The 27,907-nt window shown below is 56.2% G+C and overlaps 1 protein-coding gene across 3 annotated transcripts in view; it reads left to right on the top strand.

Moving 5' to 3' along the window:
* The first annotated feature begins 1,618 nt into the window (after positions 1–1,618).
* TMPRSS2 (transmembrane serine protease 2) overlaps positions 1,619–27,907 on the top strand; it is a 34,456-nt gene continuing 8,167 nt past the window's right edge. The window contains exons 1-8 of one of the 3 annotated variants that reach the window (XM_030330003.1): positions 1,619–1,722; positions 10,455–10,527; positions 12,455–12,677; positions 17,440–17,526; positions 18,185–18,304; positions 23,572–23,698; positions 24,951–25,061; positions 27,460–27,503. In XM_030330003.1, coding sequence (XP_030185863.1) covers positions 10,513–10,527; positions 12,455–12,677; positions 17,440–17,526; positions 18,185–18,304; positions 23,572–23,698; positions 24,951–25,061; positions 27,460–27,503 — 727 coding nt within the window. In that variant the 5' untranslated portion in view covers positions 1,619–1,722; positions 10,455–10,512. Of the gene's footprint in view, positions 1,723–1,866; positions 1,896–3,146; positions 3,205–10,454; positions 10,528–12,454; positions 12,678–17,439; positions 17,527–18,184; positions 18,305–23,571; positions 23,699–24,950; positions 25,062–27,459; positions 27,504–27,907 lie in introns of those variants that run through there. The other 2 variants (XM_030330005.1, XM_030330004.1) reach the window with 2 other exon arrangements.

The raw sequence follows: 27,907 nt of genomic DNA, 5'->3' as shown, positions 1-27,907 counted from the left end.
GATTCTGTGTCTCCCTCTCTCTCCCTGCCTCCCCCACTCATGCTCTGTCTCTCTCTCAAAAATGAATAAACGTTTAAAAAATTTTTAATGAAAAAAAAAATTAAGGGTCTGCTTTCATTGTATCACAGCTACTCCCCTTGGTAAGCCATTCTGATTTGCCGCCTGTATTCATGAAAGAGGTGGCAACGTGGGCCTAACTTGGGAGCCGATGTGACGCTGTGGTTCAATGATGCCATGAAGAGCTGGGTTTCTAGTCTTCTCTATGCTGTCATTTTGGAAGGAGGGACTTTCTCCACTGCACGAGGCAGTAGGTTTCTGAACGTTCCCTGAGAAGAAAATCCCCAAGCCCCTCCCCTAAGCCCCTCACCTCACGGGCCACGAGCCAGTCATGAGCTCATCCCTGAAGCAGGAATTCTGGCAGGGAACGGGACAGAGCGGCTGAGCCGAGACTGGCCACATGGCCACCTCCAGCTCGGAGGTCAAGTTGGCTCCCAGGCTGATGGTCAACTCCTGGGAGGTGTGTCCACTCCAACAAACATTCCCCGCAGCCGTGCAGAGAAGGAGAAACGGACGTTGCGAGAATAACCAGCAGAAGAGGGATGAACACAGAGACACATGTGCCACCTGGTGTGAAGGTGGACTTGGGGGTTTGGTGGAACACGGGCTCATTTCTGGACAGCCCCGAACACGCCATTCAAAACCGAGATAAGTGAGTGGCCGGGAAGAGACCATCCGACCCGACCTATCTGTCATTCACAACCCCGCCTGGGCAATGTCCTCTACTGGGGACAACCCGGACACCTGTAAAGTATGAGAGACGGGTGGGTGCCGGGGAATATTCGGGATGGTCCCCTTGGTGGCTGTGAGGGTGGGAGACAAAGGAAACGTCCGGAAGGGAAGAACTTACTAGGGAAGCCCAGCTCCCCGCCAAAGAGTCATGTGAGTTGGCAGGAGGTAGGTTTTCTTCCGCTCCCACTTTATCAGAAAGCAATCCATGTTTTATGTATTGCAAACTTGGAAAGAGTTCCTAAGGACAGGGAAGCGCCTGCCTTCTGGACGAAGGTTTATCTCCCCCGCTTCCCCCCCCCTTGTCAGTGATGGTGGGTAGCCCTTTAACCACTGCTGGGGACAAGGGGAAGGTGGGGGTGACTTGGGATCCCAAGGCAAAAAAAGGCGGGCACAGGAGGGCTGGAGAGGGTCCTCGGCGGTCCTTGCGTGGGGACAGAGGCCACACGCTCTGTCCAGGAGCTCCGGGGGGGGGGCTCCGGCGGGGACTCAATCACTGCCCCCCCAGAAGTTCCCTCCTTAACCCAAACTCGAGACCTCGGGCCCCAAAGCGCTCGCAACGGGGCCCTCCAGGGGACGTGGGGAGGGAGGCGCGCCCCTCAGAGCCCTACGCCGCCCTCGGCCCTCCCTTGGGGGACCTAGCCGGAGCTCCAAGGGGTCCACCCCGCGGGCGGGGACCAGGAGAGCGCCCCGGGCTTTCCCGGGAAGAAACTCCTCCTCCCGCCGCCCCGCCACGTCCCCTCCCGGTGCCCGAGGTGCCCCGGGACCGCGTTTAGGGGTGTCGCCCTGGGCGCTCCGACGCCGCCTCCCGGGATTTAAAGCGGGGACTCCGGGCAGAGGAAAGACGCGAGTTCCGCAGGAGGCCGAGGAAGGCGGAGGAAGAGGAGGAAGGGGAGGACGAGCCAGGGGCGGAGAGCGCCGGGCGGGTTGCCCCGCAGTGTGAGCGGCGCGCCGGCCGGGTCTCCCGGCGGAGTCTGGGGCGCGGGTCCCAGGCGGGAAAAGAAGGATCTGGGCGCCAGGGGACAACCCAAGCGTCCCCCTCCCCCCCCTCCGCGCTGGGTGGCGGCCGTATGGAGGTGAGGCAGGTGTGAGCAGCGCGAGCGCAGCAGGTGCGTCCTCCCGCCGGCAGGACGCCCCGGGCCAGGGCCGGGCCAGCGCGCCCTCGGTGGGGGCCGGCTTCGCGGCCGGGAAACGTCGCTCCGCGTCCCTGGCTCATTGGTCGGAGCAGAGAGTGCCTCGGGGTCCCTCGGGGTGGGTCCCTCGGCCAGAGTCGGCTCCAGGACCCCCCACCTTCTGCGGCTCCGGAGCTGGGGACCAGGGGTGCGCCTTTTCCTTTGGGGGGATGAGGAGGACAGAGCGTTGCCTATTCCGTTGCTCTTGTTTCGGGAAGGAAAATCTCTGCAGCCCCGGAGTGTTACCTGAACTCCTTCTACTTCTTGGTTCCCTCCCGAAGTGGGGAGGAAACTGGAAACTCGCTGTAGATTCCGGGAGCGATACGGCCGGCGCGGCGGGGACGGCGGGGACAGGGCCCGGAGGGCCCCGGGCGAGGCGCGAACGGCTCGGCCGTTCCGGGGAGGGACTGGCCCACAGCCCGGATCAGAAGCCGGGCGGCCATGGGAACGCGGGTCCGCAGGAAGCCGCTCGGGAGGAGCGCTCCTGGCCCCGGCCGCGCGCTCCCTGCCTGGGACAAGGACGCGGCCGCCCCGGCGCTCCGGTCCACCGCACGCCGTCAGGCCCGGACCTGGACAGTGGCTGCGGGGCTCAGCGCACCGGCCTGGCCGTGGACAGGCGTCCTGCCCGTGGCCCCACGTGCTCTGCGGAAGAATTGCCTTATGGCCCCAAAGTTCGTGCGTCCACACCCCAGAGGGCATTGCCAGCCCAGAGCCCTGAGCCGGTGCTGAAGCGGTCGCCCCCCACCCGAGGGCACAGCGGGTGGCCTGGAATCCCAAAGCCCCGAATCCCTTTCCAACCCACAGGGGAGGCGGGGAGCGGTCAAGAGGAATCTTAGTGGCTCATTGGGAGGGAATGATAGCTGGGAGGCCGAGGTCCACCTGGTGGGCAGGCGTCACCAGGGGCTCGGCCCTGACACCGCGGACCCTAGATTCCAACTGGTGCAGCAGTTCCGGGGCCTAAGATGGGCACACCCAGGGGGGCGCTGGCCTTTGTGCTCCTGGCCTAGCAGCTACAGAGCCTCACCCGGGTCATGGAAACTTACAAAGGCCGCCCGGAGGGAGTTTTAAGGTTTTCAGGAACCCTGAAGTGAGGGTTGTTGACTTAGCCTGGGAGGTGGGGGGAGGTTCTCCCGGAAGTGAGGCTGGTGCCAGGCTCCCCTGAAGGCCGGTAGGGGCTGGGAACGGGGACAAAGATTACCCAGGCCCAGGAACCTGGGGACGCAAGCTCTCAGGCTGCCGCTGCTGGGTGAGGCAAGGGACCTGGTGGGCCAGGTCGGGTGTGGGGGAGCCCCAGGAAGTCGCTGGCTTCCTTTTCTCAGCGTTTCCAGAGGTGAGGCCTGCCTGCCTCCCTCCACCACGGCAGGCCTTACTGGGGTTGGGGTTACCAGGAAAGGGCATGGCCAAGCAAGCAAACACTCAGCCCAAGAGTTGGGGGGTGGGGGGCGTTTCCCGCAGTGGAGACCCTCTGCCTGGAGATCGGTCACTCAACTCCTTCCTCTGTTTTTGTTTTTTGTTTTTAAATATCAACCCGGGAGCAGTGTGGCCTTTGTTCTTGGCTTGGATGAGTCAGGCCAAGCCACTTTTCCCTTCAACATTCACAAGGTCAGGCTTCTTCTAACAAGGCTGTGTTGTTGCCAGAGCCCCGGACACTGCTTGGAGCTCGGGCCTCGCACCCGTGGCTGGCTCTGCCCTGGGCTCAGTCCCCGGAATTGCAGGAGGAAACGGGGCCGCACTGGTGTTATAATAATAATGGCAAACCTGGATGAGGCACTCTCTTCCAGCCAGGTGTCATTCCAAACTCTTTGTAGCGTACTTAATTATGGGGAAACTGAGGCAGAGAGGTGAGATACTTGCTCCGGGTCCCGTAACCCCTGGGAAGACCTGGGGAAGAAGCCAGGCTGTCTGGCTCCTTAGGGCTCTGACAGGTAGTGCGACTGCCTTTCCTTCCTCTAGAAGATGGGAGTGTCATAGAAAACCGTGTGGACAAGGGCTCAGGGAGCTGAGAGCGGGGCCCAAGGAAACCTTACGCGGAAGGGACTTGCTTGGGGGCCAGGCTCGTTCCCCCTATCCTAATATTGGAGCACCTGCCCACAGCCCCACCTGGACTCGGTGCTGAATCTTCCAGAATAATCCAGGCAGACGTGTGCAGGACTCCTCCGCGGGGAGAGCTGAACTCCCTGGTTATTGGGACATTGAGGGACAAGACTCAGGCGAACATGTGCAGTAGACAAGGAAGCCCAGATACCTGGGGGCCTACCCGGAATTGCACAGCAGGAGCCCAGGCCAGTGGCTCACTCTTTTCCACCCAAACCTGTGGCAGGGGTCCTGGGAGAGCTTCCTAATGAGATCCAGGTAATTGTCCTGGGTCCAGTCGCTGTATCAGACTGACAGCGGGGCGGAGCTTGGGAATATACTTTCCTAAGCTCTCCAGAAAATCCCAGGGCTTGAGGGCCAGGGGCAGGTCTAAGCCTTGATAATAGGAAAATTGGCAGGGTCGAGTTAGTGGTGACCAGTTCGATTACGTACATGTTGGAAGCCGGCCTCTGATGAGGGCGGTGAAGGGCGTCTGGAGAGGCTCTCGGGGTCTGAGTGCTTTTCTATGTTGGTTTCCTTTGCTGCTCTGGACCTCCCGGGGTCATCCTGCTTCTCACAGCTGCTCGGCCTTTGCTCGCCCTCCCCGCCCCACCTTTCCGGGGCACCTGCAGGGACCTGCTGACATTGGGTCCTCCCAGGATGAGTTGGTGGCCTCTGCGGATGGGGTGTGAGGGCATCACATACCTGAGCGCTGAGACCTGAGTTGGGAAAGCACCGTGAGTCCCATCCTGGTTTGGTGCTAGGGACCCGAAAGGCCATCTCGGGGAGCCCCGGCTTGTACGCCTCCAGGGGTAGTGGGCCAGGGGTAGAGGGCCTGGGTAGTGGGCCCTCTGTGCTCTGGGCCACCCTGGCCTCAAGTACATGGGAATCCTGGGGAGTAGCAAAGGGCTTGGCTGGTCATACAGCAGTTGAGGGGGACGCCGTAGGGGCAAAGCTGGCCGTCAGGAAGGAGAAGAGCCAGCCAGGGACTCGGTCTGTCCCGGCCACTGCACAGTGGTTGGGAGCAGAGGCACCAGCACGTATGGAAATGTCACGGTCACGGGCAGCCTTAGAGGCATCGGGGGAGAAAGGCAGACGCCGAGTTTCTGGTGGGAGTGCGGGCAGTCATGTGGACTGTGAACGGTGTGAACTTTGAAGAGGGAAGGTGGCTCAAAGACATGCTCGTAGAGGTGAGTCCAGGAGGAGGAGGACAGGGCTTGCTGGGTAGAAACTCAGGGCATTTTGTTGGTGTGGACGGAGCTCAGCCGTGGGCGTCCCCGCTGTATGAGGGTGCAGGGGTGTGGTAAGGGAGCACAGGACGTTTCAAGGGCACCACGTGCAGTAGCGGCATTCTGGAAGCTCGTGCGATGGCAGGAGAGATTGGGGGCTCAGGGGAAACCGGCAGGAGGCCGCGGCGTCCAGCGGACATTCGGCAGAGAAATATCGTCAAGCGAGAGCTGAGCTGGAAGGAGACGTGGCCTGGGCCTCATGACCACTTATTGGTGTATGAGGCAGGAGACCCAGCATCGGAGTCCCTCAAGGTCACTGCTCTGCGAGGGGCCGTCCTGGCAGGACCCCACGCCTGAGCTCATTTCAACCCTTGATCTGAACTCCGGGGACGTGGGGCCTGTTTTCCAGGGGTGCTGGGTCATTCTTCGGGTGTCTGACCTCAGGCAATAAGAGTTCATCGTCCCTGGCCCCCCCCCCCCAGTCAAAGCTCAGCACCGTTCTAGAATACGCTTGGACCAATACACGTGGAGAGCCCACCTGCCAGTCTCAGATCAAACATGCTTCCGTTTGAGGAACTCTGTTCTCTCCAAGGCAACTAGTTGACTATTTAAACTTCCTCACTGTTGGAAATTTGGTTTCCCGGGATCGGGTTACACCTGCCTTTCTGATACCGCTGACCGCTTTGATCCTGGCTGCGTCCTTTGGATTTACACAGACTAAACTGAATGTCTCTCACACATGACATTCCCTTCGCTACAGGCAAGCAGATCTTAGCTGCTGTCACGATGTGATTGTTCAGTGCCTAGCGTGTGTTGGCCACGGTGTTGGAAACGGACACACTTGGTCCTCGAAACAACCCTATTACTTTATTATCCCATTCCACAGATGGACTTGGGCAAGGTCTTCAACCCTAGCCGGGGCCTTTGCACGTCTTGGGACTCCTCTTTCCTGCAGGGACCCGGACGCCTCCCCAGCCGGCCTGTCACATTAGGTGTGCACTCAGTCTTGTGCACCTGGGCCCGTGAGGTCACCCACGTCCTCACCTTGGAGGCTGGTTTTGTCCAGGTGCAGACTTTCCGGCTTGCTCTGTCCCTCAGATTCCGTCTTACTCCTTTGGCCTCTGGAACTCAAGAAATATCGGAGCGCTTTCTTGTATGCTAGTAAGCTAACAAAGCTTAGCTGTAAGAAAAAAGACAGAAAGAAAAAAAGGGACCCGACCCAATTCCTGCCCTAAAAAGTTTGTAATCTCAACCGGGACAATGAGGCATTCATAGAAAAAGAAACTTGGAGGATGCGGGCAGAACCTCTCCTGAGGTGATGACTCTGCCTCTGTGTGCCTGCACTGTTCCTGTGTGAATCACCGCGTAGGCTTTTTGTCCGATTGTCTTATACTCGTTCATGTTGACTTGCTACTTAAACCCACCACTGTCCGATAATTTGCATCTAACAGCGCTTTGGATTTGGGGGGTGGTTAAACATTTTTTTAAGTTTATTTATTTATTTTGAGAGAGAGAGAGCATGAGCAGGGGAGAGGCAGAGAGAGAGAGAGAGAGAGAGAGAGAGAATCCCAAATAGGTTCTGCGCTGTCAGATGCGGGGCTCGAACTCACAAACCGAGAGATCAGGACCTGAGCCAAAACCAAGAGTCGGACGCTTAACCGACTGAGCCACCCAGGCGCCCTATAACGACACTTGTGATTTGACGCAGTGGTTGAGGCATAAAGGGGCTGTCCTTGATCATTTGTTCATTGGATAAGGAGTGTCTGTTGGTGTTGCTCGCTTCGAAGTTTGAAGAAAGGGGTGCAGGGGTCAAGGAAGGGGGGCCTCAGAAAGCAAATGCTTTCTGAGATTTCCAAAGAAGAAATTTATCGCTTGGAAACAGCTTCGTCATGTCACGGGGTGCAGGCAGGACTCCACGGCACGGTCCTGCCGAGCAGTGGCCGGGCAGGTGCTCGGGGTGACCCAGCTCTCTGCAAAGAGAGCCCCGAGTGACCGAAACCACCGTGTCGTGTTGTGGGACTCAAGTGGACCTTTCGGTGCCGGCGTGGGGAGCTGGCCGGGGACAAGGAGGGGCTAGGAGCTTGGTCACACATCTGCTCTTTTGTCACTTAAAGAGAAAAGTGCTTCGTTATGGCTGGCTTTCCGGAATCGAGGACAAGCATCTGTGTCCTTTAAATGATAGGAAAGGATGTTTGAGAAACCACGTCTCTCCCCATCTAGGCCGTCTTGCTCGGCTCAAAAACCGTTGAAGAGATTTGCTTTGCTGTGGAAATGCGTAGGGGTTTGTGTTTGTTTTGGTTTGTTGTGTGTTTTTGTGGCACGTAACCTTTTTCTACACGTGCCGGTTTTGAAGATGAACCCGCCCCCGTGTGGCCTCCCGGGCCGGGCTCTTAGAGATCCAGTTCCAGAGTGAGACCCTGCCCCTTCCTTTCTTTTCAGCCAGAGAAAATTACAGGCAGTGTGACTCCTGTCTTCTGTTCCAAAGTCCGAGGAGGCTGATCTGGGCGCACCGGGTGTTTCTGGTTCTAAGGTTGTGTGGCTCGTGGGATCTCTGGATGAGATAGGATTATCCTGTCGTGATTTCTGGGTCCTGTGGCTTTTACTGGATCATTCATGGCTGCGGCCGCCTGGGCTCCTTCCTTCCCTGGCTTCCTCGTCTCTCTCTGTTAGGGATCTCGAATGAACAAGGAGCATGGATTTCGAGCGTTGAGTGATCATTCTTTTCAGAGGGCTCTCAGACTGGGAAAGACGCCACAGGGATCAGATTTTCATTTCCTGAAACTTCACCCAAACCTATAACTGGTGAGACAGCTCAGAGGCGCGGGGAGCCGGAAACCAGAGGGCTGAGAATGTTTGCTTAGGCAGAGTGCTTCGCAAAGTAACCTTGGGGATGTGCTGTGATTTTTTTCCCCCAACTTGGACCAGAGGGGAGCGGGAGACACTGTTATGTGTTGGGTCTTAGAGCCCTTGTTCTTCAAGGGGCACACGTAGGACAGGTGGATTTTTTTTTTAAGTTTACTTATTTATTTTGAGAAAGAGCCAGAGAGAGAGAGAGAGAGAGAGTCCGAGAGAGAGGGAGAGAGAGAATCCCAAGCAGGCTCTGAGCTGAAAATACAGAGCCCAACTCGGGGCTCTGACTCACGAGTTGTGAGATCATGACCTGAGCCGAAATCGAAAGTCGGACACTTAACCAACTGAGCCACCCAGGCGCCCTGGACAGGTGTTTTAATATGTGATAATCACACCATGTAGAGGCTTCCATGGGGACCCTCCCAAGTGCATACTGCTCAGGTTTCTTTCCTCGTATCTAGAACAGCGTTGCCCCTTTTTGATTTTTTAAAGTGAAAAAATCCCACAGCTATCCCTACGGACTCACGCGTGTATTTTGGCTCTATGTGAACAGTAAAGAAATGACGTGGTGCCTGTTTATCGTGACCCGCTCAGGGAGGTTTCCCAAGATTACAAAGCCATCCTCACATTTTCATTTACAGCAAGTTAACGTGCGTTTTGAGTTTGACGAGTCCAGTGATGATCGTGGGCTGGAGTGTCGCATTTCGCTCCCCTGGGGTTTCGGGGCGGGTGGACTTGGCCGTTGGGGAGAAGTACCCAAGGCAAGTGTGCAAATGCCTCCTCTCAGTCCCCAGCCCCCCAGCCCCCCAGCGGCAACATCTGTCAGCTTTATAATCACTTTTATTTAACAGAAATGTCTGCATCTCTGACCTTGCTGCAGACACCGAGGGCTACATCGGTATCCACTCATTTCACAGCTCATCAACCGGTAGTGGGGGCTGCTCTGATCTCCTTTTGTGGATGAGGACGCTGGGGCATGGGAATGTTAGCTGACCTGCCCCAGGTCCCAGGTCCCGGAGGGGACGGGCTCACCCACTGCACTGTGCTGCCGGCCGCCGTTTGAGCACCTGCTGTGTGCCAGGCACTTTACGGGCCGTGTGGAGGCCAGAACTTTCTCACTGGGAGCACGGTCTCGTGGGTGGAGGGCTGGGAGGGCCATTTCTTGCAGTGTTCTTTGGCCATTCCGAGACAGCAGGGAGGGGCCCAGGGCAGCCCTTCCTGTGCCCACAAGAGGGAGGGAGTGATGGCCGAATGGGGGCTTTACTATAACGCATCCCGTGTGGATGGTGTTTCTAGAAATTGCTGTCACAACTGTTCACAAACCTCTGCAAACAAAAGCGCCTTCTTTTCATTACCGCCAACCTCAGAAACGACCAAAATGGTCAGTTCCGAAGTGGTTTTTTTTGGATTTGGGGTGGTAGGTGGTGTAATGGGCGCGTGTGGACGTGTTTTACGGAGGGTTTTTTACATGTGTTTATTAAGAAGTAGGAGATTCCACATGGCTTATTTGGAAAGTCCGGTGTGACCTCCCTCGGGTACTAAGTTCTGGACCACGTGCTCTCCAGGGGACACCTACCGCCCCAACCCCCACCCCGTCCCCGTGGGCGCTCAGCAGGAGCGAGGGAGCCTCTCCTGGCCAGCTGTTGCTTGCTTGGGCCCCCTCATGAAATCCTCACCGGGGGGGGGAGGGGGCGCCTGGGTGGCTCAGTCCGACTTCTGCTCAGGTCACGATCTCGAGGTTTGTGAGTTCGAGCCCCGCGTCGGGCTCTGTGCTGACCGCTGTTCCGGATTCTGTCTCCCTTTCTCTCTGCCCCTCCCCCGCTCACACTCTGCCTCTGTCTCTCTCTCAAAAATAAGTAAACGTTAAAAAAAAAAAAAAAATCCTCACCGGAACGGGACCGTGCCCGACTCCGTATCCATTTCTGTGCCAGATTCAGAGAGGTTCAGGCGCTGATGCAGTGATACCTCCAGGAAGGGGTATTGCCACGAGCTGACCCCAGGTCTCTGCCCCCCCCCGTTAACCTCGCCTGAACTTGAGGGTCTGAGAGGCACCTCGTGCCTGCTTCTATTGCCGGGATCCTCTGTTGCAAGAGGCAGCCTGGGGATGTCTGGCCAGAGCCGTGTTAAGCGTCGCTGGCCTTGGACCCTAATGCAGGCAAGCACCAGGCTCCTTCCGCCCGTGCGTGGGGAAGAGGCGGGCGAAGGTGAGGGCCAAGGTGAACGGGTAGAACTGCCGTTTCTTCCGGAGCTAACTCTCACCTAGAAAGCCTTCTGGTTCTTTCCCCACGGGTCTCCTAAAAACTCACCGGTATGGAAGTACCACAGTCTTATCATTCTGTCTTCTAGGTCGTCTCGAACGTTCCAGATCTCTACCACTACCTGATGCTGCTGATAAACTCAGGATGGCTTTAAACTCAGTAAGTGGTTAATAATTACCTCCCCAGCCTTTTCTTCGTGCCCTTAATTCCTGCTGTTGTTTTCTGAGGTGTGTGCTGGGCAGCATTTTAAGAGCTGGCCGCAGGGAATGCGTGTGCTCCACGGATGCTGGTCGGGGCCTTCTCTCGGTGAGGCTGGGCGGGAGTGCGGACACAGCAGCTGCACCCCTTGAGAGCGCCCCAGAGCTGTGGGGCGGTTGCGGGGTATGTGCACTGCTCACTGGGGCCTCTTGTCTTCCTGCCCTGCAGGTGGGTTTCAGGATAGGATGTGTGGAAGGAAAAGGGGCAGGAGGGTGCCCGGAGGGAGGCGGTCCCAGGGAAGGACAGCAGACCCCTGTGCAGCCGCGTGCCCTGATGAACCGGGGGAGGCTGTGACCGAACGGAGCACTGGGCTGACCATCCCTCTCTCTGGACGCCCCCACTGCCAGCAACTCTGGAGACTAATGCAGTGTCCTTATCCTTGGTCCCCATTATCTCTCACTGGTTTATCTTATACCTGGGAATGCATGCGTTCAGGGCAGCTGTGTGTCATAACAGACATTTCCCGTATCTTCTATCTGGACAATAGATCTTTATGCTTTTTCCCCTGTAGCCATTGCCGGTAGCTAGTCACTGGATCCATTTAAAACTTCCTATCCGCTGCACAAGACTCTGCGGGGACAGGCCACTGTGCCTGCTGCAACCTTCCCTGGGTGGGACAGCATGTTCTTAGATGCTTCCGATAGAGACCAAACACGTGTGCTTTTTTTTTTTTTTTGCCTCTGGTGCCCCATTTAGATTAGAGATTACACTGTTTCCCTTTCTGTGCACTGCTCTGGTTCAGAGTTACAGTCTTTGAACTTCTGAAGGAGAGCGTCGGTGAGTTATTAAGCAGAGGTGAACCCTGAGAGCCCGCCTTTGGTGCATTGCTGTATAATCTCGCTTCCCTGGAGGCCCCGCTTAAAATGCTAAGCGTGGTGCCTCCTCTGCTCGGAATACCAGTCTTGTCGGAGACCATGGTCCACAAGAAACGGAAGAAATGAATGAGTGCGAAGAAGGCTAGGGGGGCACACGTGGCTTCCCAGCGTGGCCCAGCCGGTGGGCGATTAAGGAGGACGGATACAGAGGACACGGTGGGGGTCCAGGCGCGGTCTTGAAGGGGCAGCCAGGAGAAGGCGGCGTTTAGGCAGAGGGAGAAGGGAAGGGCATTCGGAGAAGATGGAGGGAGCCGGAAAAAAAGCTCGGGCTGGGGCAGCCCCTTGCACACCCTGTGTGCCGAGACCCAGCAGTTGCCCTCAGGGCGACAGAACCCCTCTGGCTCCCTGCGGACTTGCGTGCCCGCAGCCCCCATCCACAAGCTCTTTACATGTAAACGGTGACACGTCTCTAAGAGAAGAGGAGATAGAAAAAGAACTTTTAGAATAGCGTGTATAATGTGGACCCTTAGGTAAATTTCTCAGCCTCCATCATTCACGTTCGTCTCTGCAAAATGGGCGCGTCCGTCAGTCATCCCTGCACCATCCTCGGGGGGCCTGGTCAGGCTTCCGGGAGGTCGTGCATGCGGGTGCCTGGCTGCCGCTCGGATACAGCCGGTACTGTTCCCCTGAGAATCTCCGTCCCTGGGTTTGGGTATTGACCCATTCCCAGACTCCTGCACGTTTTGTCTTTAATTCATATTTTATTCTTCACTAAATTGCGGTGTTGACCGTTACTCGCTCTTTACTTCAAAAAGTGACTAGTGAGCAAATACAAAAACCGTTGACAACCAGCTGGAAGTTCTGGCTAGCCCTTACTGCAGGTGAGTTCCGTGTTTGGCCCGACAGGAGTCTGCAGCAGCCTTATCAGCACCTTGTCTGAGGACCTCGGGTGGGCGTGTAACCTTTAGGGCAATTGGGGTTTTATGTGATTCATCTTCTTCTTCATTGTTCAGGGGCCCCCGCCAGGTGTCGGACCTTTCTACGAAAACCATGGATACCAGCCTGAAGGCCTGTACCCCCCGCGGCCCGCCGTGGTCCCCGGCGCCTACTCGGTGTATCCGGCTCCCTACTACCCGCCCGCGGTGCCCCAGTACGCGCCGAGGGTGCTGACGCACACTTCCACGCCCAGCAGCCACACGCGGCCCAAGTCCCCGTCGGGGACAGTGTGCACCTCAAGTAGGACCCCTTTGCATTTACTTCCTACCACAGTCCAGGCGCTGGGGCCTGTCTTCTCCGGTGGCTCTGTCGCTAACCGCCCTCCGTCTGCCGGGGCTCCCCTCTCCCTCGCTGTCGCTGCCCTTCTCGCCTCCCGCCCCGCTGCGAAGCCCTCTCTTCCCTTTCCTTAACCTTCCTGTTGCAGCCTTGTCCACACGCAGGGCCTCCCTGTCCTGCTCTTGCCTGCGGGGCCTGTCGCTGGGTCGTGTGGAATGAATGGTGAGCTAGGCCACGGGAGTCACCACCCACCCTGTCTTTGTGGTGCGGTTCCCTGGAACGGCGAGTCGTGTTTGAGACGCGGGACAAGGCCTCTGTGCTCAGCGAACGAGGTGGCTGGTGTGGTTGCCACACGGACGTATCTCGTGGCTTTAACGATCTCGTGGAGGGGGGGCGGGGGGCGGGGGCGGGGTGCTGGGTGGCTCAGTCTGTTAACCGGCCGACTCTGATTTGGGCTCAGGTCCTGATCTCACAGTTTATGGGATCGAACGCGCAGCCTGCTTGGGATTCCCTCTCTCTCTCTCTCTCCCTCTTTCTCTGCCCCTCCCCTGCTCACACACACTCTCTGTCTCCAAATAAATAAACACAGGGGCGCCTGGGTGGCTCCGTCGGTTAAGCGTCCGACTTCGACTCAGGTCACGATCTCACGGCTCGTGGGTTCGAGCCCCGCGTCGGGCTCCGTGCTGACAGCTCAGAGCCTGGAGCCTGCTTCGGATTCTGTGCCTCCCTCTCTCTGCCCCTCCCCTGCTCACATTCTGTCTCTCTCTATACATATATATATATAAATCTCAAAAATAAACTAAACCTTAAAAAATTTTTTTAAAGTACACATTTAAAAAAAAATAAAGTAAAATAAAAAAGGATCCCGTGGACAGAGCAGAGCAGGTGTAGAGCAGGTAAACGAGTACTGGTATTAGTGACGCAACAACTCGCATTTTTGTCGATGGGGTTTTTATTTTGCAAGCACGCATGTACACACAGCTTGTACGGTCAAAGATTAACAATAAAGTGAATTTCCACCTGCCCCCGCAGCGCATCACAAAGCACAGAAGTGAGTCCTCGTGGCCTGTGCTGCTCGAGGCTCCGTGTGCACGTCTCTGGACCCCTGTAGCCCTCAACCAGCGCCGTCACCCTTAATTCCGCCCCGACGCTTCCGTCTGCTTCCCCCACCCTTCGCAAAGGGTTCTTGTTCCTTCCTCCTCTCGTCAACCTCTACTGTTTTTTTTAATGCCAATTGTTGAGAGACAGAGACAGAGTGCGAGCGGGGGAGGGGCAGAGAGAGAGGGAGACCGACACAGAATCCGAAGCTGTCGGCACAGAGCCCGACGCAGGGCTCGAACTCAAGCCATGAGATCGTGACCTGGGCCAAAGTCACACGCTTCACCGACTGGGCCCCCCGGGCGCCCCAACCTCTACTCCTTTTTATTCCCACATCTCCTACCCTTCAGTCCTCCTCCTCCTCCTCCTCAGTTACCCCTTCTCCTTGCCTATACGGTTCCCTCTTTCCCTCCCCTGGTTCCTCTCGGATCAAGGAAATGCCCGCCTCTGCACTGATGTCTTTCTGGTGGTAGTTGGGGAGGTTGAGACCCGTGGTTCTTAATCGGGGCTGATTTTGACCCCCAGGGACACTGGGCAGGGCCTGGTCGTTATAACTGGGGAGAGGCTGTGACTGGCAGGTGCCAGGGATGCTGCTGAACACCTGTGGTGCCCATGACAGCCCCCCGCCACGGAAGACCCGGCCAAGATGTCAGTAGAGCCGCGCCCAGAAGCCCCGGTCTTAGTTCATCATGGTGGTTGGGAGGAAGCCAGGGTGTAGACGGCTAGGGAACTCCTGACAGTGGTACCTGCCTCCCAGAAAAAAGGGGGTGGTGATCAGAAACCAAGGGTCCCCTCTTGAGGGCAGCACCTTGAAGGGGCAGGCAGACCAGGGGAGCCCACTCGCCTGACACCCACATTTCCACTGTTCTGGGGGGAAACCTGGTGATGACAGGCAATTGGACAGGAATCTGTACGGTCCTTATCAGTGACTTTATAAGGGAAGAACATGAGCCTACATGTGTGACTTTGCATTACAAAACTGCCCTTTAAACTCAAAACGAGCTGAGTGAACCTACCTGTCTATTTTTAAGACCTTTTTAATTGACTTCTACAGACGCAACGGACATTTGATAAGTCTAATGTTTGGCCTTGGAAATGTTTTTTTAATTAGCAGTTTTTTAGAGTAGTTTTTAGGCTTACCCAACAGCAGGGCGCAGTCCCTCTTACCCCTCTTAGCCCTAAGTCTGTCCCCTCATCTTGCCGTAGCTAGCGGGCCCCACTTGTTACAATCGATGAACCAATATGGATACATTGTCATTAAAGTCCATAGCTTTACATTAGGATCACAGTCTTTCCCTTGTGCGTCCTGTGGGTTTTGACAAACGTACAGTGGCCTGGCCGTCATCACAGAAAAGAACGGAAGTTTCAGCGCCCTCAAATAGCACAGATTCGGGAGTGCAAGGGCTATTTGGGGACATAATGCATCTATTTGCCGTAGCAACGGTCCTAAATGTTTCACGCTGCGTCCCAGCGCGTGCACTGCTTAAAGACTGGGTTTTGGAGGAATCGAGGCCAACAGTCAGTGATGCAGATGCTTGGTCCTGGGCTCGCTAGGGCCGAATCAACAGCACACCGAATCCATAACGACAAAGGGGCATGGGCAGTGAGTTGTAATTAAACCCAATAGTAGCACAGTTGCACACCAGCCCCGAGTCAGGTCTGGAGCGACCAGACGCTGACTGCAGGTTGCCTGTCCAGCGAAGGTGGGATCGGGGGTCCCGCTGCGCACCTGCTCCTAGTGAGAGGGGGGCAGGTTGCCCTCCGCCCCTTGAGAGGTTCAGAATACTTAATAGCTTCCAGCTCACCGGGCACGTTATTTTATCCCAGATCAAACAGCATACAGGGAAGCTCCCCGAAGCGAGAAACTGTCCTTGGCTAACGGGTCAAACTGGCCATTTGGAATTTCCCCTGGGAGCCTCCCCTGCCTCTCCGCCCTGCCCAGTTCTGGTAACTTCAGGGCTCTCCTCAGACCAGTAGCCTCCGCCTCCCCTGTGAGCCTGTTAGAATTGCAAATTCATGCCTCCCCGCCCCCAGTGGAATCCGAATTCCTGGTGATCGAGGCCAGGAACGCTGGTTAGCAGGCTCCCTGGTGATTCCTAAGAACGTGATAACAAGATGAGAGGCGTGGCTTTGAGCCCAAACAGATGGGTCGGCCCTAGTCCACCTGACTCCAGAAGCTGAACTCTAGCCCCGGGTGACTTCCAGAAGCACAGACGTGTACAGGTGGGGTTCCCCGGGCCTCCCCCACCCTCCGGGACACCCAGGTGTCCTATAAACAGAGGGGGTTGGAGGGTCTGTTGAATGCCCTCTCTGCCTCCCTGCCCTCAGCCTCTCTCTCTACCCTCTGCTCCCCACCCCCCCCCACCCCGGAGCCACTAATTACTGGGTGTGCCGTGTCTGGCCCTGCCCTCTGAACCTTGGCTTACACTGTGACCAACAATGGGCCCCTCGTTTTGTTTTGACTAGAGAACGCTGATGACCCTCTGCAAATGACTTTATTCGTAGCTGAGATGTGAGCTCAGTGCTCCTCCTCCAACCAAAAGGCTGATGTCAGCACTGCCCGATGGAACGTTCCCCAGTGATGGGAATGTTCTACACCCGCCCTTTCCGTACAGCAGCCCCCGGCCCCATGTCTGTTGAGCATTTGAATTTACGGAACTGTTTAATACCCCTAATGATACGTAACTGAAGTGCGAACACCCACGTGTGGCTGGTGGCTGTCGAACGGGACGCTATGGGTCTGTGGCATCCATTCGCTAACCTGCCTTGAGTAAGACAATTTATTCTACCTTGAACACCAGCACCAGGGAGGTGATAGTTTGGGGACATTATTACTACTATCTTACGCTTGTATTTTTTTTAATTTTTTTAAATATTTATTTTTTGAGAGAGAGAAAGAAAGTGTGCAAGCAGGGGAGGGGCACAGAGAGAGGGAGACAGAGAATCCGAAGCAGACTTCAGGCCCTGAGCTGTCAGCACAGAGCCTGACGCGGGGCTTGAACTCACAGACCGCGAGATCATGACCTGAGTCGAAGTTAGACGCTTAACCAACTCAGCCACCCAGGTGCGCCTATGCTTGTAATTACTAAAACAAGGCATTTTCCCTCTTTGGGGCAATTTTTTACATTAATCACTTATGGGACTATTTTAAGATGATACTTTTTTTTAAAAGAGCTTAACATAAGTATATGTTACTTCATAGCATGGCTTCCTGTTTTGCTTTTGTGCCCTAAAACGCATACAATTGAGTGCGCGGAAGAGGTTGAGACCTCCCAGGATGCGTTCTTAAAATTAAAAGCCTCATTTTTGAGTGTATAAAAAGTTATCATGGGGCGCCTGGGTGGCTCAGTCGGTTGGGCATCTGACTGTGGCTCAGGTCACCATCTTCTAGTTTGGGGGTTCGAGTCCCGCAGCGGACTCTGTGCTGACCGTGTGGAGCCTGCTTGGGACCCTCTCTCTCCCTCTCTCTCCGCCCCTCCCCCACTTGGCTTTCTCTCTCCAAATACATAAACTTAAACAAAGTTATTATCTCATGATATGCTGTACTATACAAGTAGTGGTGAGATGTGAGAGTGTACCTTCTAAGAAATTCTGTAACCACATGGTGTGCCCACCCCCCTTTCCCCAGAGGCGAAGAAAGTGCTCTGTATCACCTTCACCCTGGGGGCCGTCCTGGCGGGAGCCGTGCTGGCCGCTGTCCTGCTCTGGAAGTTCAGTAAGTGCAGGGGGGCATCCTCGTGGGGTGTCCCGCTCTCCGGGGGTGGGGCTCGTTGCTTCTGTTCGGTGACGGGGACGCAGAATCCCCATCCTCCTCCTCCTCCAGTCTCACGGTCCCCATTGTTAGGAGTCACTTTCCCGCTTCCTCCTACCCCGTGGGTCGCGGGAATCCCATGCTGTTGGTGGAGTACTGACCACGGTGGGTTTACGCGGTGCTCTGGGGCGCTAGCTGCCGCCCCGGGGCCACCTGTCCCCTGGATCTCTGTGTAGCATCACCTGCTACGCGCTGGGACGAGCCTTGCCTGCAGCAGCTCTTTAACCACAGCCCGGCCTTTCCGTCCACCCAGGGCAGGGGACTCAGGGCATTTACAGATCCAGAGGTCACCTGAGGAAGGCGGGGGGTGCTGTCCAAGCCCAAGGCTGGGAGCCCCTCCCCGCCCCCCTGGAAGTGATGCACCGGGGCCCCCCCTGCCCTGTTTCCTTTGGTAGATGATGGGGTCAAGGACGCATCCGCTCCTTATTAAGACAAAGGGGGGAACGTGCTCTTCTCTCCTGCCGCTTGGGGCTCGGAGAGCAGACGTTGGCGCTCGCAGTGGGTGCGTGAGGTTTTCCTGGTGTCCCCGGCTGACTGGGTCTCCCTCCCGTCTCTCTGCAAGTGGAAAACAAGTGCTTGGTGTCCGGGATCGAGTGCGGGTCCTCGGGAACCTGCGTCAGCCCCTCTCACTGGTGTGACGGGGTCCTGCACTGCCCCAGCGGGGAGGACGAGAACCGATGCGGTAAGTCGCAGGACTGCGTGCGCCTGGGGACGCGACCGCTCTGCCCAGGGTGCCCCGGCTCCTGGTGTCCACCGCAGAGACCGCGGCCCCATCCTAGGCAAGATGGCCAGGCCTGTGTCCGGCACGGCCACCCGGGAGGTCACCGAACCGCTATCTGGAGGCTGTACCTTTGGTCTGACCGCAGATGAGGACCCAGGCTCAGAGAGGGTGTGCTCCTGGCCCAGCAGCACACAGCGGGGACAGAGGGGGATTGCAGGGCTGGGTCACTCTGACAGGGCGCCCCCAGCTGGCCCGGGGCGTCACCTCGCAGCCACTGCAGGAGTGAAGTATTTAACGTGGAGATGGGGGGGCGCAGTATGTACTTTCAAAGCCGGCTCGCCTTTAGAATCACGTGTGTCTATCATCACAGAGCTTTGCTTTCGGTATTTTCTGTCGATTGTGGCAAGTGATTTCAAGGGTGGTGGCGTGGCTGTAATCGGAGATGGGGCCTGAGCGGGAGCGGTGCTGCATCCACCGACAGCCACCCGCAGAGTGAGTCTGACCTCAGTCCGGCACCGGCCGAGGGGACAGCACGCCGGCTGGCTGTTTCCCGGCCGTGCCCGTGTGGCCTGGGTGGGCGGAGATGGAGAACGAAGCGTCGTCTAAGGTGCCGGTAACTGAGCTCCGCCCCCGGCTGGAGCTGGCTTATTTGTCTTGAAAAGCTTTTACGTTGCGGTCCTCCCACGGAACATGTTAGGCAGTGTGACCCAGGCACGCGGGGACCACGGCCGTGGCGCTGTGATGCTATGTCCCCGCGCCCTCGATCCTGCCGCACGCTCTGACACGTTTATATGACAACCACTTGGTTTTAAGCAAACAGAAATTTCAGAATTATAGCGCCAGGGGCATCGCCAGAAATTTCACGAGTGGCTTTACTCCTCTCCGTCCATTTTCTCCTAACTCCTGAGGGTTTCATTTAAACATGGGGCAGACTAGGGGCGCTTGGGGGCCTCAGTCGGTTGAGCGGCAGGCTTCGGCTCAGGTTGTGATCTCACGGTTCATGAGTTCGAGCCCCGCGGCGGGCTCTGTGCTGACAGCTCGGAGCCTGGAGCCCGCTTCGGCTTCTCTGTCTCCCTCTCTCTCTCTCTCTGCCGCGCCCCTGCTTGCGCTCTGTCTCTCCCTCTCTCAAAAAAATAAACATAAAAACATTTAAACACAGGGGCGGAGGATGTGGGTCCCCTTTCTTCTCCTGGGCCTTCCAGGGTGAAGACAGCTTTCCTGCATGTTCTCTGAGCCAGGTCACGGCACCTGTGCGGGACACGCCGCTGGCCCCGGCTGGTGGGACCCCCCCAGTGGGGAAGGCTGGGCCCTGGGCGCCGGCTCTGTGCGGCCCGTGGGGCGGCCTGTGTCCATGGCCGACACCTCGGTCCGTGAGCCCCCACAGCACAGCCTTGCCGGTATCCCAGAGACCGTTTGCACTTGGCAGTGACCCCCCCCCCCCCGCTCGTTAAACTTTCAACACACCGCCTTGCCTGTGTGTTGGTGACATATTTGTCGCCATTTTCCTAAGTAGGGGGCGTAGCGATTCAGAGCATGGTGAAGCGATCAGGTGTGATGGCTTTTGGTGTTTTCATACGCGTGGGCGGGCGCACATGGGCAACCCTGAACTCTAGCAAGACGAATTCAAGTTCCTCTTCCTCCCTGTCTTCTTAATGTTTACGTTGTGTTTCCTTCAACACGTTGAGCTAACGTACCCGGGCAGATCAAAATCAGGAAGTACCCAAGGACGTGCGGGGAAAACTCAATCTCCCCCACCCTGCACGCACACGCATGCGCGCGCGCGCCCACACACGGTCATGTGCCCATCCACCAGCCAATCACGTTTCTCTCTCAAGGGCAACAGATATGCGTCTCTCGCTTCTCTTCCGGAGAGTCTTCAGATGAAAAAGCAAATACGGGTGTGTATGTTTTGTATTGTCCTCACCTCCCAGTGGTCACTGCCTCGCTGACTGCACGGGCCTTGATGACACATCCTGGGACCATTTCTGATTGGGACGTGAGCCCTCGCTTTCCCGCAGCCACACACTCCGTGCTCTTGGGTGTAGACATGCTTTGGGAGGCCTCTCTTCTGGGGGACCCAACATGCGTGTTCCAGGCACAGGAGAATATTGGTAGGAAATACCTCCAGAAGCAAGATCGCTGGGTCAGATTTTGTAATTGGATAGACCCACCTTAACTTGGGATTATTTAATGTCCACATTGATTATTTATATAAAGCAAAACAGGTGACCGTGACATCGTGCGTGTCTTCTGCGTCGGATCAGAACACACATTTGATGTTCTTGCAGTTTGTCCACCTTGTGGAGCGGACATTATTTTCAACAGAATGCACATCTTCTGACACTAAAGAGTATCTCCCGTCCCGTTGAAAACGTTCAAGTGTGCGCAGAGAGCGTTCTTTTTCCAGGGGTGCGTGTATTCTTGAATATATATATCGAACGTATGCGTATTGTTAATGCTAATCCGCTTTCTACATCCGTCGCCCTGGTTTCTGTGGCCATTAAATGTCGCCAGAGAAACTGGAGAACCACTCGAGGTGACCCAGTTACCGTACTGTTCTGTGCACTTGAGATCGGCTGAGAGGGGAGACCTTAGGTGTTCTCACCGCAGGAGAAAGGAAAGAAAAGAAAGCTGGATCTGTGCGAGGTGGTGGGTGCGCTTGACTGTGGCACCCGGTTCCCAGGGTACACACGTCTCAAAACACCAGGTCGTACCCCTTAAGTATGTACAATTGTTATCTGTCATTTATACCTCAGTAAAGCCGAGAAGTTCCTGATACTTAAAAAAAAGAAAGAAAAGAACTTGAGCTTGGGACCGTTTCCAGCTCTCTGGGGCGTCAGCTGTCGTGTTCTCCTAGTTAACATTTGTCTAAGTGTTTATTTAAACTGCAGTTAGTTCACATACAGTGTAATATTCGTTTCAGGTATACAGGAGAGTGATTCGATAGTTGCATACATCGCCCCGTGCTCATCATGACAAGTACCCTCCTTAATCCCCATCACCTGTCCTAGTGAGCATTTGACTGCAGAGACACGAGATGGAAGGAAAAAAAAAATCCCTAAAATTACCACAAACCAAAAAGGAAACGTCTCCTTCACTTTCTGCTATGCCACAGTGTCAGTTTTATTTTAATTTTGGAATTATTTTTAATTTTGTTTCATGTTTATTTTTGAGAGAGAGAGAGAGAGAGAGCGAGCAGGGGAGGGGCAGAGAGAGGGGGAGACACAGAATCCGAAGCAGGCTCCAGGCTCTGAGCTCTCAACACAGAGCTGGACCTGGGGCTCGAACCCACGCGCCGTGAGATCATGACCTGAGCCAAAGTCAGACGCTTAACCGACGGAGCCACCCAGGCGCCCCAGGGCCCCCTGCCCTGCACACAGTGTGCCCTTATTTTTAACACCTTACATCGGTATGGGACTTTCATTCCAATCGATGAGCCAATTATTAGTATGTCATTATTAACGCAAGTCCTTAGTTCACACTTGGCATTGTGGACAAACGTGTAACGTGTTTGCATTTGGACAGCGGGTTAGAACAAATGTGCAATGACACGTACCCACCAGTACAGTATCATACAGAGTATCCTCACTGCTTTGAAGATCCTCTGTGCTCTGCCCATTCATCCCTCCCTCCCCCAACCCCTGCAACCGCTCCATAGTTGTGCCTTTTCCAGAACGTCCTATGGTCGGAATCATACAGTTTGTAGCCTCTTCAGAACGGCTTCTGTCACCTGGTGATACGCATTTCAGTTTCCTCCCCGGCTTTTCCTGGCTTGATAGCTCGTTTCTCTTTAGCACTGAATGATGTTCCATTGCCTGGATGGACCACGGTTTGTTTAGCCACCTCAGGGAGCTCGTGGCTAGCTCCCACATGGCGCATGGGGATCACCCATCCAGGAAGCATTAGGAAATTATCAGACCACGGCTGGTCACATCACAGGGAATGAGCCGGAACGTCCACTGAGTTGGGGCCACAGAAGCGGGGCAAGAATGAGGTCTGTGATCATCAGGTCCTCATTTTATATTTTAAGTCACATATATTCCCCCTGGAGCTCAGAGCACGGGCTCACATGCTTTTGCGCATCAGTGAACGTCGTACGTCACATAGCGTTTAGCAGCCCGCCCTCCTTCACGGCATGCCGTTTTCAAGGTCATTTGTATGAATATGTGACACCAGTTAATCCTCAAGCCATATGGGCGGGACCCGCTCTGTGGCCGTGCCCCTCCTGATCCAGCCGTTCACACATGGAACGTTCTCGGAATTCTGGATTGTGGTTACCTCTAGGGAGGGAGAAGTCACTGGCATAGAGAGAGGTTTAGACGACGTCTAAGGTGTTTCATTTCCTTAAACATAAGCACTGAGGTCATTTGGGCGAAGTGTGACTGAATTTAGAGGCAGAACCTTGCACCAGGGGGGTGTGGCATGTCTCTGGTGCTCTGCCAGGATCCGGGGTGTTGGGCAAGAACGGTCGATCTGTTGTTCAAAATGATTGTTTAAAGATCATTTCTGGGGGCGCCTGGGGGGCTCAGTCAGTTAAGCGTCCGACTCTTGGTTTCAGCTCAGGTCACAGATCTCACAGTTTGTGAGTTCGCGCCCCGAATCGGGCTCTGCGCCGATGCTCGGAGCCTGCTTGGGATTCTCTCTCTCCCTCTCTCTGCCCCTCCCCCACCCACTCTCTCTGTCTCTCTCTCTCTCTCAAAATAAATAAATAAAACTGAAAAAAAGATCTTTTTTTAAAAAAAACAAAACCCTTTATCTTTTTCATTTATTTTTAAATACTCGCTTTATCAAGATATGGCTCACGTACCATAGAATTCATCCCTGAGAACATACAGTTCAGCGGCTTTTCTACGTTCACCCCTCCCCCCACCCCAGGGCCCCCCGTAACCACTAATCCGCCGAGTGTTGCTCTGGATTCCCCACTCTGGGCCTGCGTGGGCCTCCTTTCAGGGCCGATGACGCTCCGTGGCGTAGATGGGCCACCTTGTGTCCATTCATCCGTCCACGGTCGCTTACGTTCTCCTGCCTTCCGGCTCTTGTCTGAACACCCGCTGCCAGTGCTTTGGGGGTAAAGAGCACTTTAGAGCCGGGAAGGGGTGCGCGGTCAGTGCCGTGGGGACAGGACCCCTCGTGTCGCTGCCTCTGAGCCTTTGTGTGGGGGCGGGGGGGGGGCTCGAGTGGTGTCCGGACGGCCCCCAGAACCTCACGGAGCGTCTCCTTCGCTGCAGTGCGCCTCTACGGACCGAACTTCATCCTCCAGGTGTATTCGTCCCAGAGGAAGTCGTGGCACCCCGTGTGTCAGGATGACTGGAGCGAGGGCTACGGAAGGGCCGCGTGCCAGGACATGGGCTACCGGTGAGTACGGCCCCACCGCAGAAGCGGAGGGAAGATTCTCTCCGCCCTCCCCGGAGGGACCTCTGGCTCCTTCCCAGAGCTGGTCAGGGAAGCCAGCAGGTGCCCACCGCATCCCCCTGCCCCCGTCCCCTGCACCTGGTGAGCAAGACTCACTACCCCCCAGCCCTGCTGCCTCCTGGACCTCCATCCACTCCCGGTTCCCCGTCCGCTCCCACCCACGGTCAAGGTCACCGAGGTCCAGGGTGCCGGCCGGGGACTCCTTTTCTCAAGGAGCTCTTAAGGAGCACTGAGACCTCACCTCCTCAGGCCTCCCTGGCTGGGGGGGGGGGGGGGGGGGGGGGGGGCTGGGGGAGGTCAGAGGGCACAGATGTGCAGACGTTCACTGCATACATGCTTGGGGGACGCACTGAGCCTTTGAATGGGGGACAGGTGGCATCAGATTGCCGTGGAAGAGAATTCAGTCCTGCCTGTGGCCACAGGGATGGGGGGAGAGGCAGGAGGGACCCTCCCTGGGGCTCCCAGCCAGGGGATCCCCAGGGCATCCCTTGGCGTGCATGGCAGACGTCTGGCCGCACGGGGAAAGGCTGTGTGATTTCATTGTCACTACGTCTTCCTCGGAGTGTCTCTATGTGACTTCTGCGCAGCACTGGGGGGTTCTCCGTATGCCAGTAGTCAAGGTTAATCACTGCTTGATAAGAAGCGTGACATCTTTGGGGGTGGGGCAGAGGGGGAAATGGGTGATGGGCATTGAGGAGGGCACTTGTCGGGATGAGCGCTGGGTGTCGTATGGAAGCCAATCCGACAATAAATTATGTTTAAAAAAAAAAAAGAAAGAAACTTGGCATCTTAGCCAGCAAAATCTCTCCAAATGCCATCCCCAATGGACATAGTAACGCCCCCAGCGTGTTCAGGACCCGACGGGATTTTATAGCGGGGGAGTGTTTTAACATCTGTAAATTCTCTTAGGTTACATGTACTCACATCCCCTTTGTCCTTATTTCTCTATCCTCGCCCAAACTAGATTAGAAAAAGGCCCACGGAGGGCTTTCACCTGACGCTTCCGGGTTATTGGGTCCAAAGAGGATTATTAGACAGCGTCACTTGATCAGACCTTGTGGTTTTGTTTCCCACATGCTAAGGTGTCCCCCCTTATCCGAACACCGTACGAGAGAAGTATGGCGATACGGCCCAAGGATTTGCCGTCGCTTATCATGAAGCCATTATTTTAATTAAGGTTTTCCTTCTCCTTTAGGAATAGTTTCTATTCTAGCCACGGAGTAGCGGATGACAGTGGGGCCACCAGCTTTATGAGGGTGAACACAAGTGCTAACCATATGGATCTCTATAAGAAACTGTACCACAGGTATTTGGTGATTTCTTTATTTTTCCTTTAAGAAGTTTTGTAACGAGAGCGAACAGGAGACACCATGGGGAGTCACGGTCCCGAGGTGGCGTTCTCGGACCGCTATTCCAGTATCGCTGAGAGTTTCTCTCTGGGAGGAGATCGGACTCGGAGTGGGGGTGGTTCATTCTCGGGGAGCAGCTGAGGGTTATTTGCCATGGTCTTCGTGCCCTCTGCCCTCGGCCCTGGTGGCCCTGGAAAACATGGTAAAATGAAAATGGAGACTCCTCCTGACCGCATTAAAATACTCCCCAGACATTAGAGACGGACGGACTGCGGGTCAGGGTATGTCTCCACGAACCCCCGAGAAAGTCAGCGTCCCAAGGGGGGTGACCAGCCCATCCTGCTTCGCCCGGGATGGTGCCCGTTTCGGCTCAGAAGTCCTGCTTCCCCAGGGGCCCCCTCAGTCCCCAGCAGCAGGGATGGCTGGTCCCCTGGCCCCCAAGCCACCCTGTCAGATGGCACCCGGCCGGGCGTGCGCGGCATCCCGGGGGGCCCGGGAGGGAGCAGCTAGTCCGGTTCAGCCCACGTGTCCTGTAGCTCGAAGCCAGCTTGTGGCCCGGGGCAGGTCTCAGTGTGTCCAGTGGGTGGAAGAGAACCTGAACAGCAGATCGCAGGATTGGTGGCCTAGCTGGTTGGGAGGGTGGGGGACAGGGGGTGCTTGAGCTGCTTGTTTCGTCTCGCGTGTTTAAAATGTTCACCGTCTCCCCAGACCGTCGTTGCTACCTGCCTCCTCTTTCATGTGAAAGTCGCACGGCGTCTTTGTGTGCAAGCCCCGGTCAGCTCCCAGGTCCCTATCGCTCATCCCCGGGTGGCTGGCCAAGCCGTCACCTCCCTGTGGGCCAGGTGCCAGGGGCTGCCCTTGGGGTGGGTGAAGTGACGTGGCACCCCTCCTTTCCTTTGGGTGGCCAGCAGCGGCTTTGCGTTCCTGGTGGCCGCTGGCCGTGGTGGCTGGGGGGCCGATTTCCGCCCAAGCTGCCCAGCCTGGCTGTCCCCAGGAGCGTGACAGAGTGAGCCTAGGAGGAGGGCTGTGCTCGCCAGGTGCACATCAAAACGGCAGGGCCGCGGTCTGCCTACCCAGGAAGCTAAACACAGCTGCCTGGGCTCTTTGTCGATGCTGAGTGTTTCTGTCCTTCCCGGTGACACTCCCATGCGGGATCAGGGCTGCGCGGGGAGGGAGGGCCACCACCTCCGGGACTCACAAGGTGGCTGCCGGGTGGGGGGGGGGGGAGTGCGGAAGACTCCCTTCTCTTCACTTTGATCCCCGAGTCGCAGACTCCATGTGACCACACGCTGGTGGCCGGACAGCGGCCCCTCCACATGGAGGAGAGTCAGCCTTGTGACCCTCAGAAAACATTTTCTTTTCATGGGAATGTGTCTTCTCTTGGCGTTGCCATGCCGCACAGCCGAAGACGCCTGGGACACACAGTGTCCGTGGAACCGGGGGGCATCGCGATGTGAGGGTGTCAGAAGCTGACTTTATGTGTGGAACTTGGGCTTGTGTCGAGTCGTTTGGGGGAGGTTCAAGGAAGCAGGGCTCTGCTCTGGATTGGTTGCTGTTGGGAAGCGAGGCGATTTTGCGATCGGTATCTTAATGCCTTTTTTCCTTCCAGAAGGGGGCTGGCATGAAGCCAGGCTACACGGAGATTGGCAAGCAGGTGCCGTCACTCCTGGCGGCCAGCAGAGGGGGCTGTTGGTCACCGTGGTCTAGACTAGGCTTCTGGTCAGGCCCCGGGGTGGACCCCCTGAATGTGGTTACGTTGGGTGCAACCAACCCTCTCTCCTCCACCATCTGTCAGGGGAAGATTCACTCTGAGACGGAATGCGCTAGTGACTAATTTTTCAGATGTAACTTCACTTACCTCCCAAATGAGTGACTTAACTTTTCTTTGGCTCCTGAGCCAACGAGGGGTCGTCTCGTTTTTCTGTGCAATACGTGTAAAGCAGTTGCAGGAACCCGGAAGGTTACAGATGACTTCCTTACAAAATTAGAGGGTGATTTTCAGTTCTGGAAATAAAAATAGTAGCTCGTGTTATTGGGTGCTTACCCTCACAACCAGTCTATGACCAGGTACTGTTATCCCACTCTACAGATGGGAGAAACGACGCACAGAGAGGTTAAGTAACGAGCCCGGGGTCACACAGCTGTGACTTGAAACCCGGGCTGGGATTCAGTGCTCGATGCCAGGGTCCCCCACGTGGATGTGGTCTCCTTTTTTGACTCTTCAATCGCGGGCCCTTCTGTGTCTGGGGAGGCAGGGGGGTGCGACCATGGGAAGAAAATGTTTATTTCTAAGTATTTTGAGGGTCAAGCATCTTGTGTATTCTAGTGACCAGAACACCCCCTGTTCTTTTGTAGTGATGTCTGTTCGTCAAAAACCGTGGTTTCTTTACGCTGTATAGGTAAGCGATTCCTGGTTTCCAGCCCCCCCCCCTTTTTTTTCTCCAAAGGGAGCACCCTGTACCTTCAGAAATGCATCCCCTGCGTCTGGGGAGGCGGGGTGATGGGGTGGGATGTGTCCGAGCCTTGCGCCCGGTCCGTACCCCAGCTCCACTCAAGGAACACCTTTCTGGAACTGCGGTGTCCTGGAGATGCCTCCGGCCTCGGGGCCAGGGACGCAGCCGTCCTGCGGGGACAGGCAATCTCAGGAAACTGTCGGGGCGCCGGAGGCCGTGGGTCTCCCCGTCTCGTGTTTGGCTTGCTTCTGGCTTCCCAGCCTCTATCCGTGTGGAAGGCACCCTCCCCGTGCCCTCCTCTTTGGTCCTGTTTTCGAATGAAACACCGGTCCTGCAGCTCAGCTTTGCAG

The sequence above is a fragment of the Lynx canadensis genome, chromosome C2, assembly GCF_007474595.2.
Source record: "Lynx canadensis isolate LIC74 chromosome C2, mLynCan4.pri.v2, whole genome shotgun sequence".
Lineage (NCBI taxonomy): Eukaryota > Metazoa > Chordata > Mammalia > Carnivora > Felidae > Lynx > Lynx canadensis.
The sequence above is the reverse complement of the archived record's forward strand: the minus strand, read 5'-3'. Positions and strand labels throughout refer to the sequence as shown.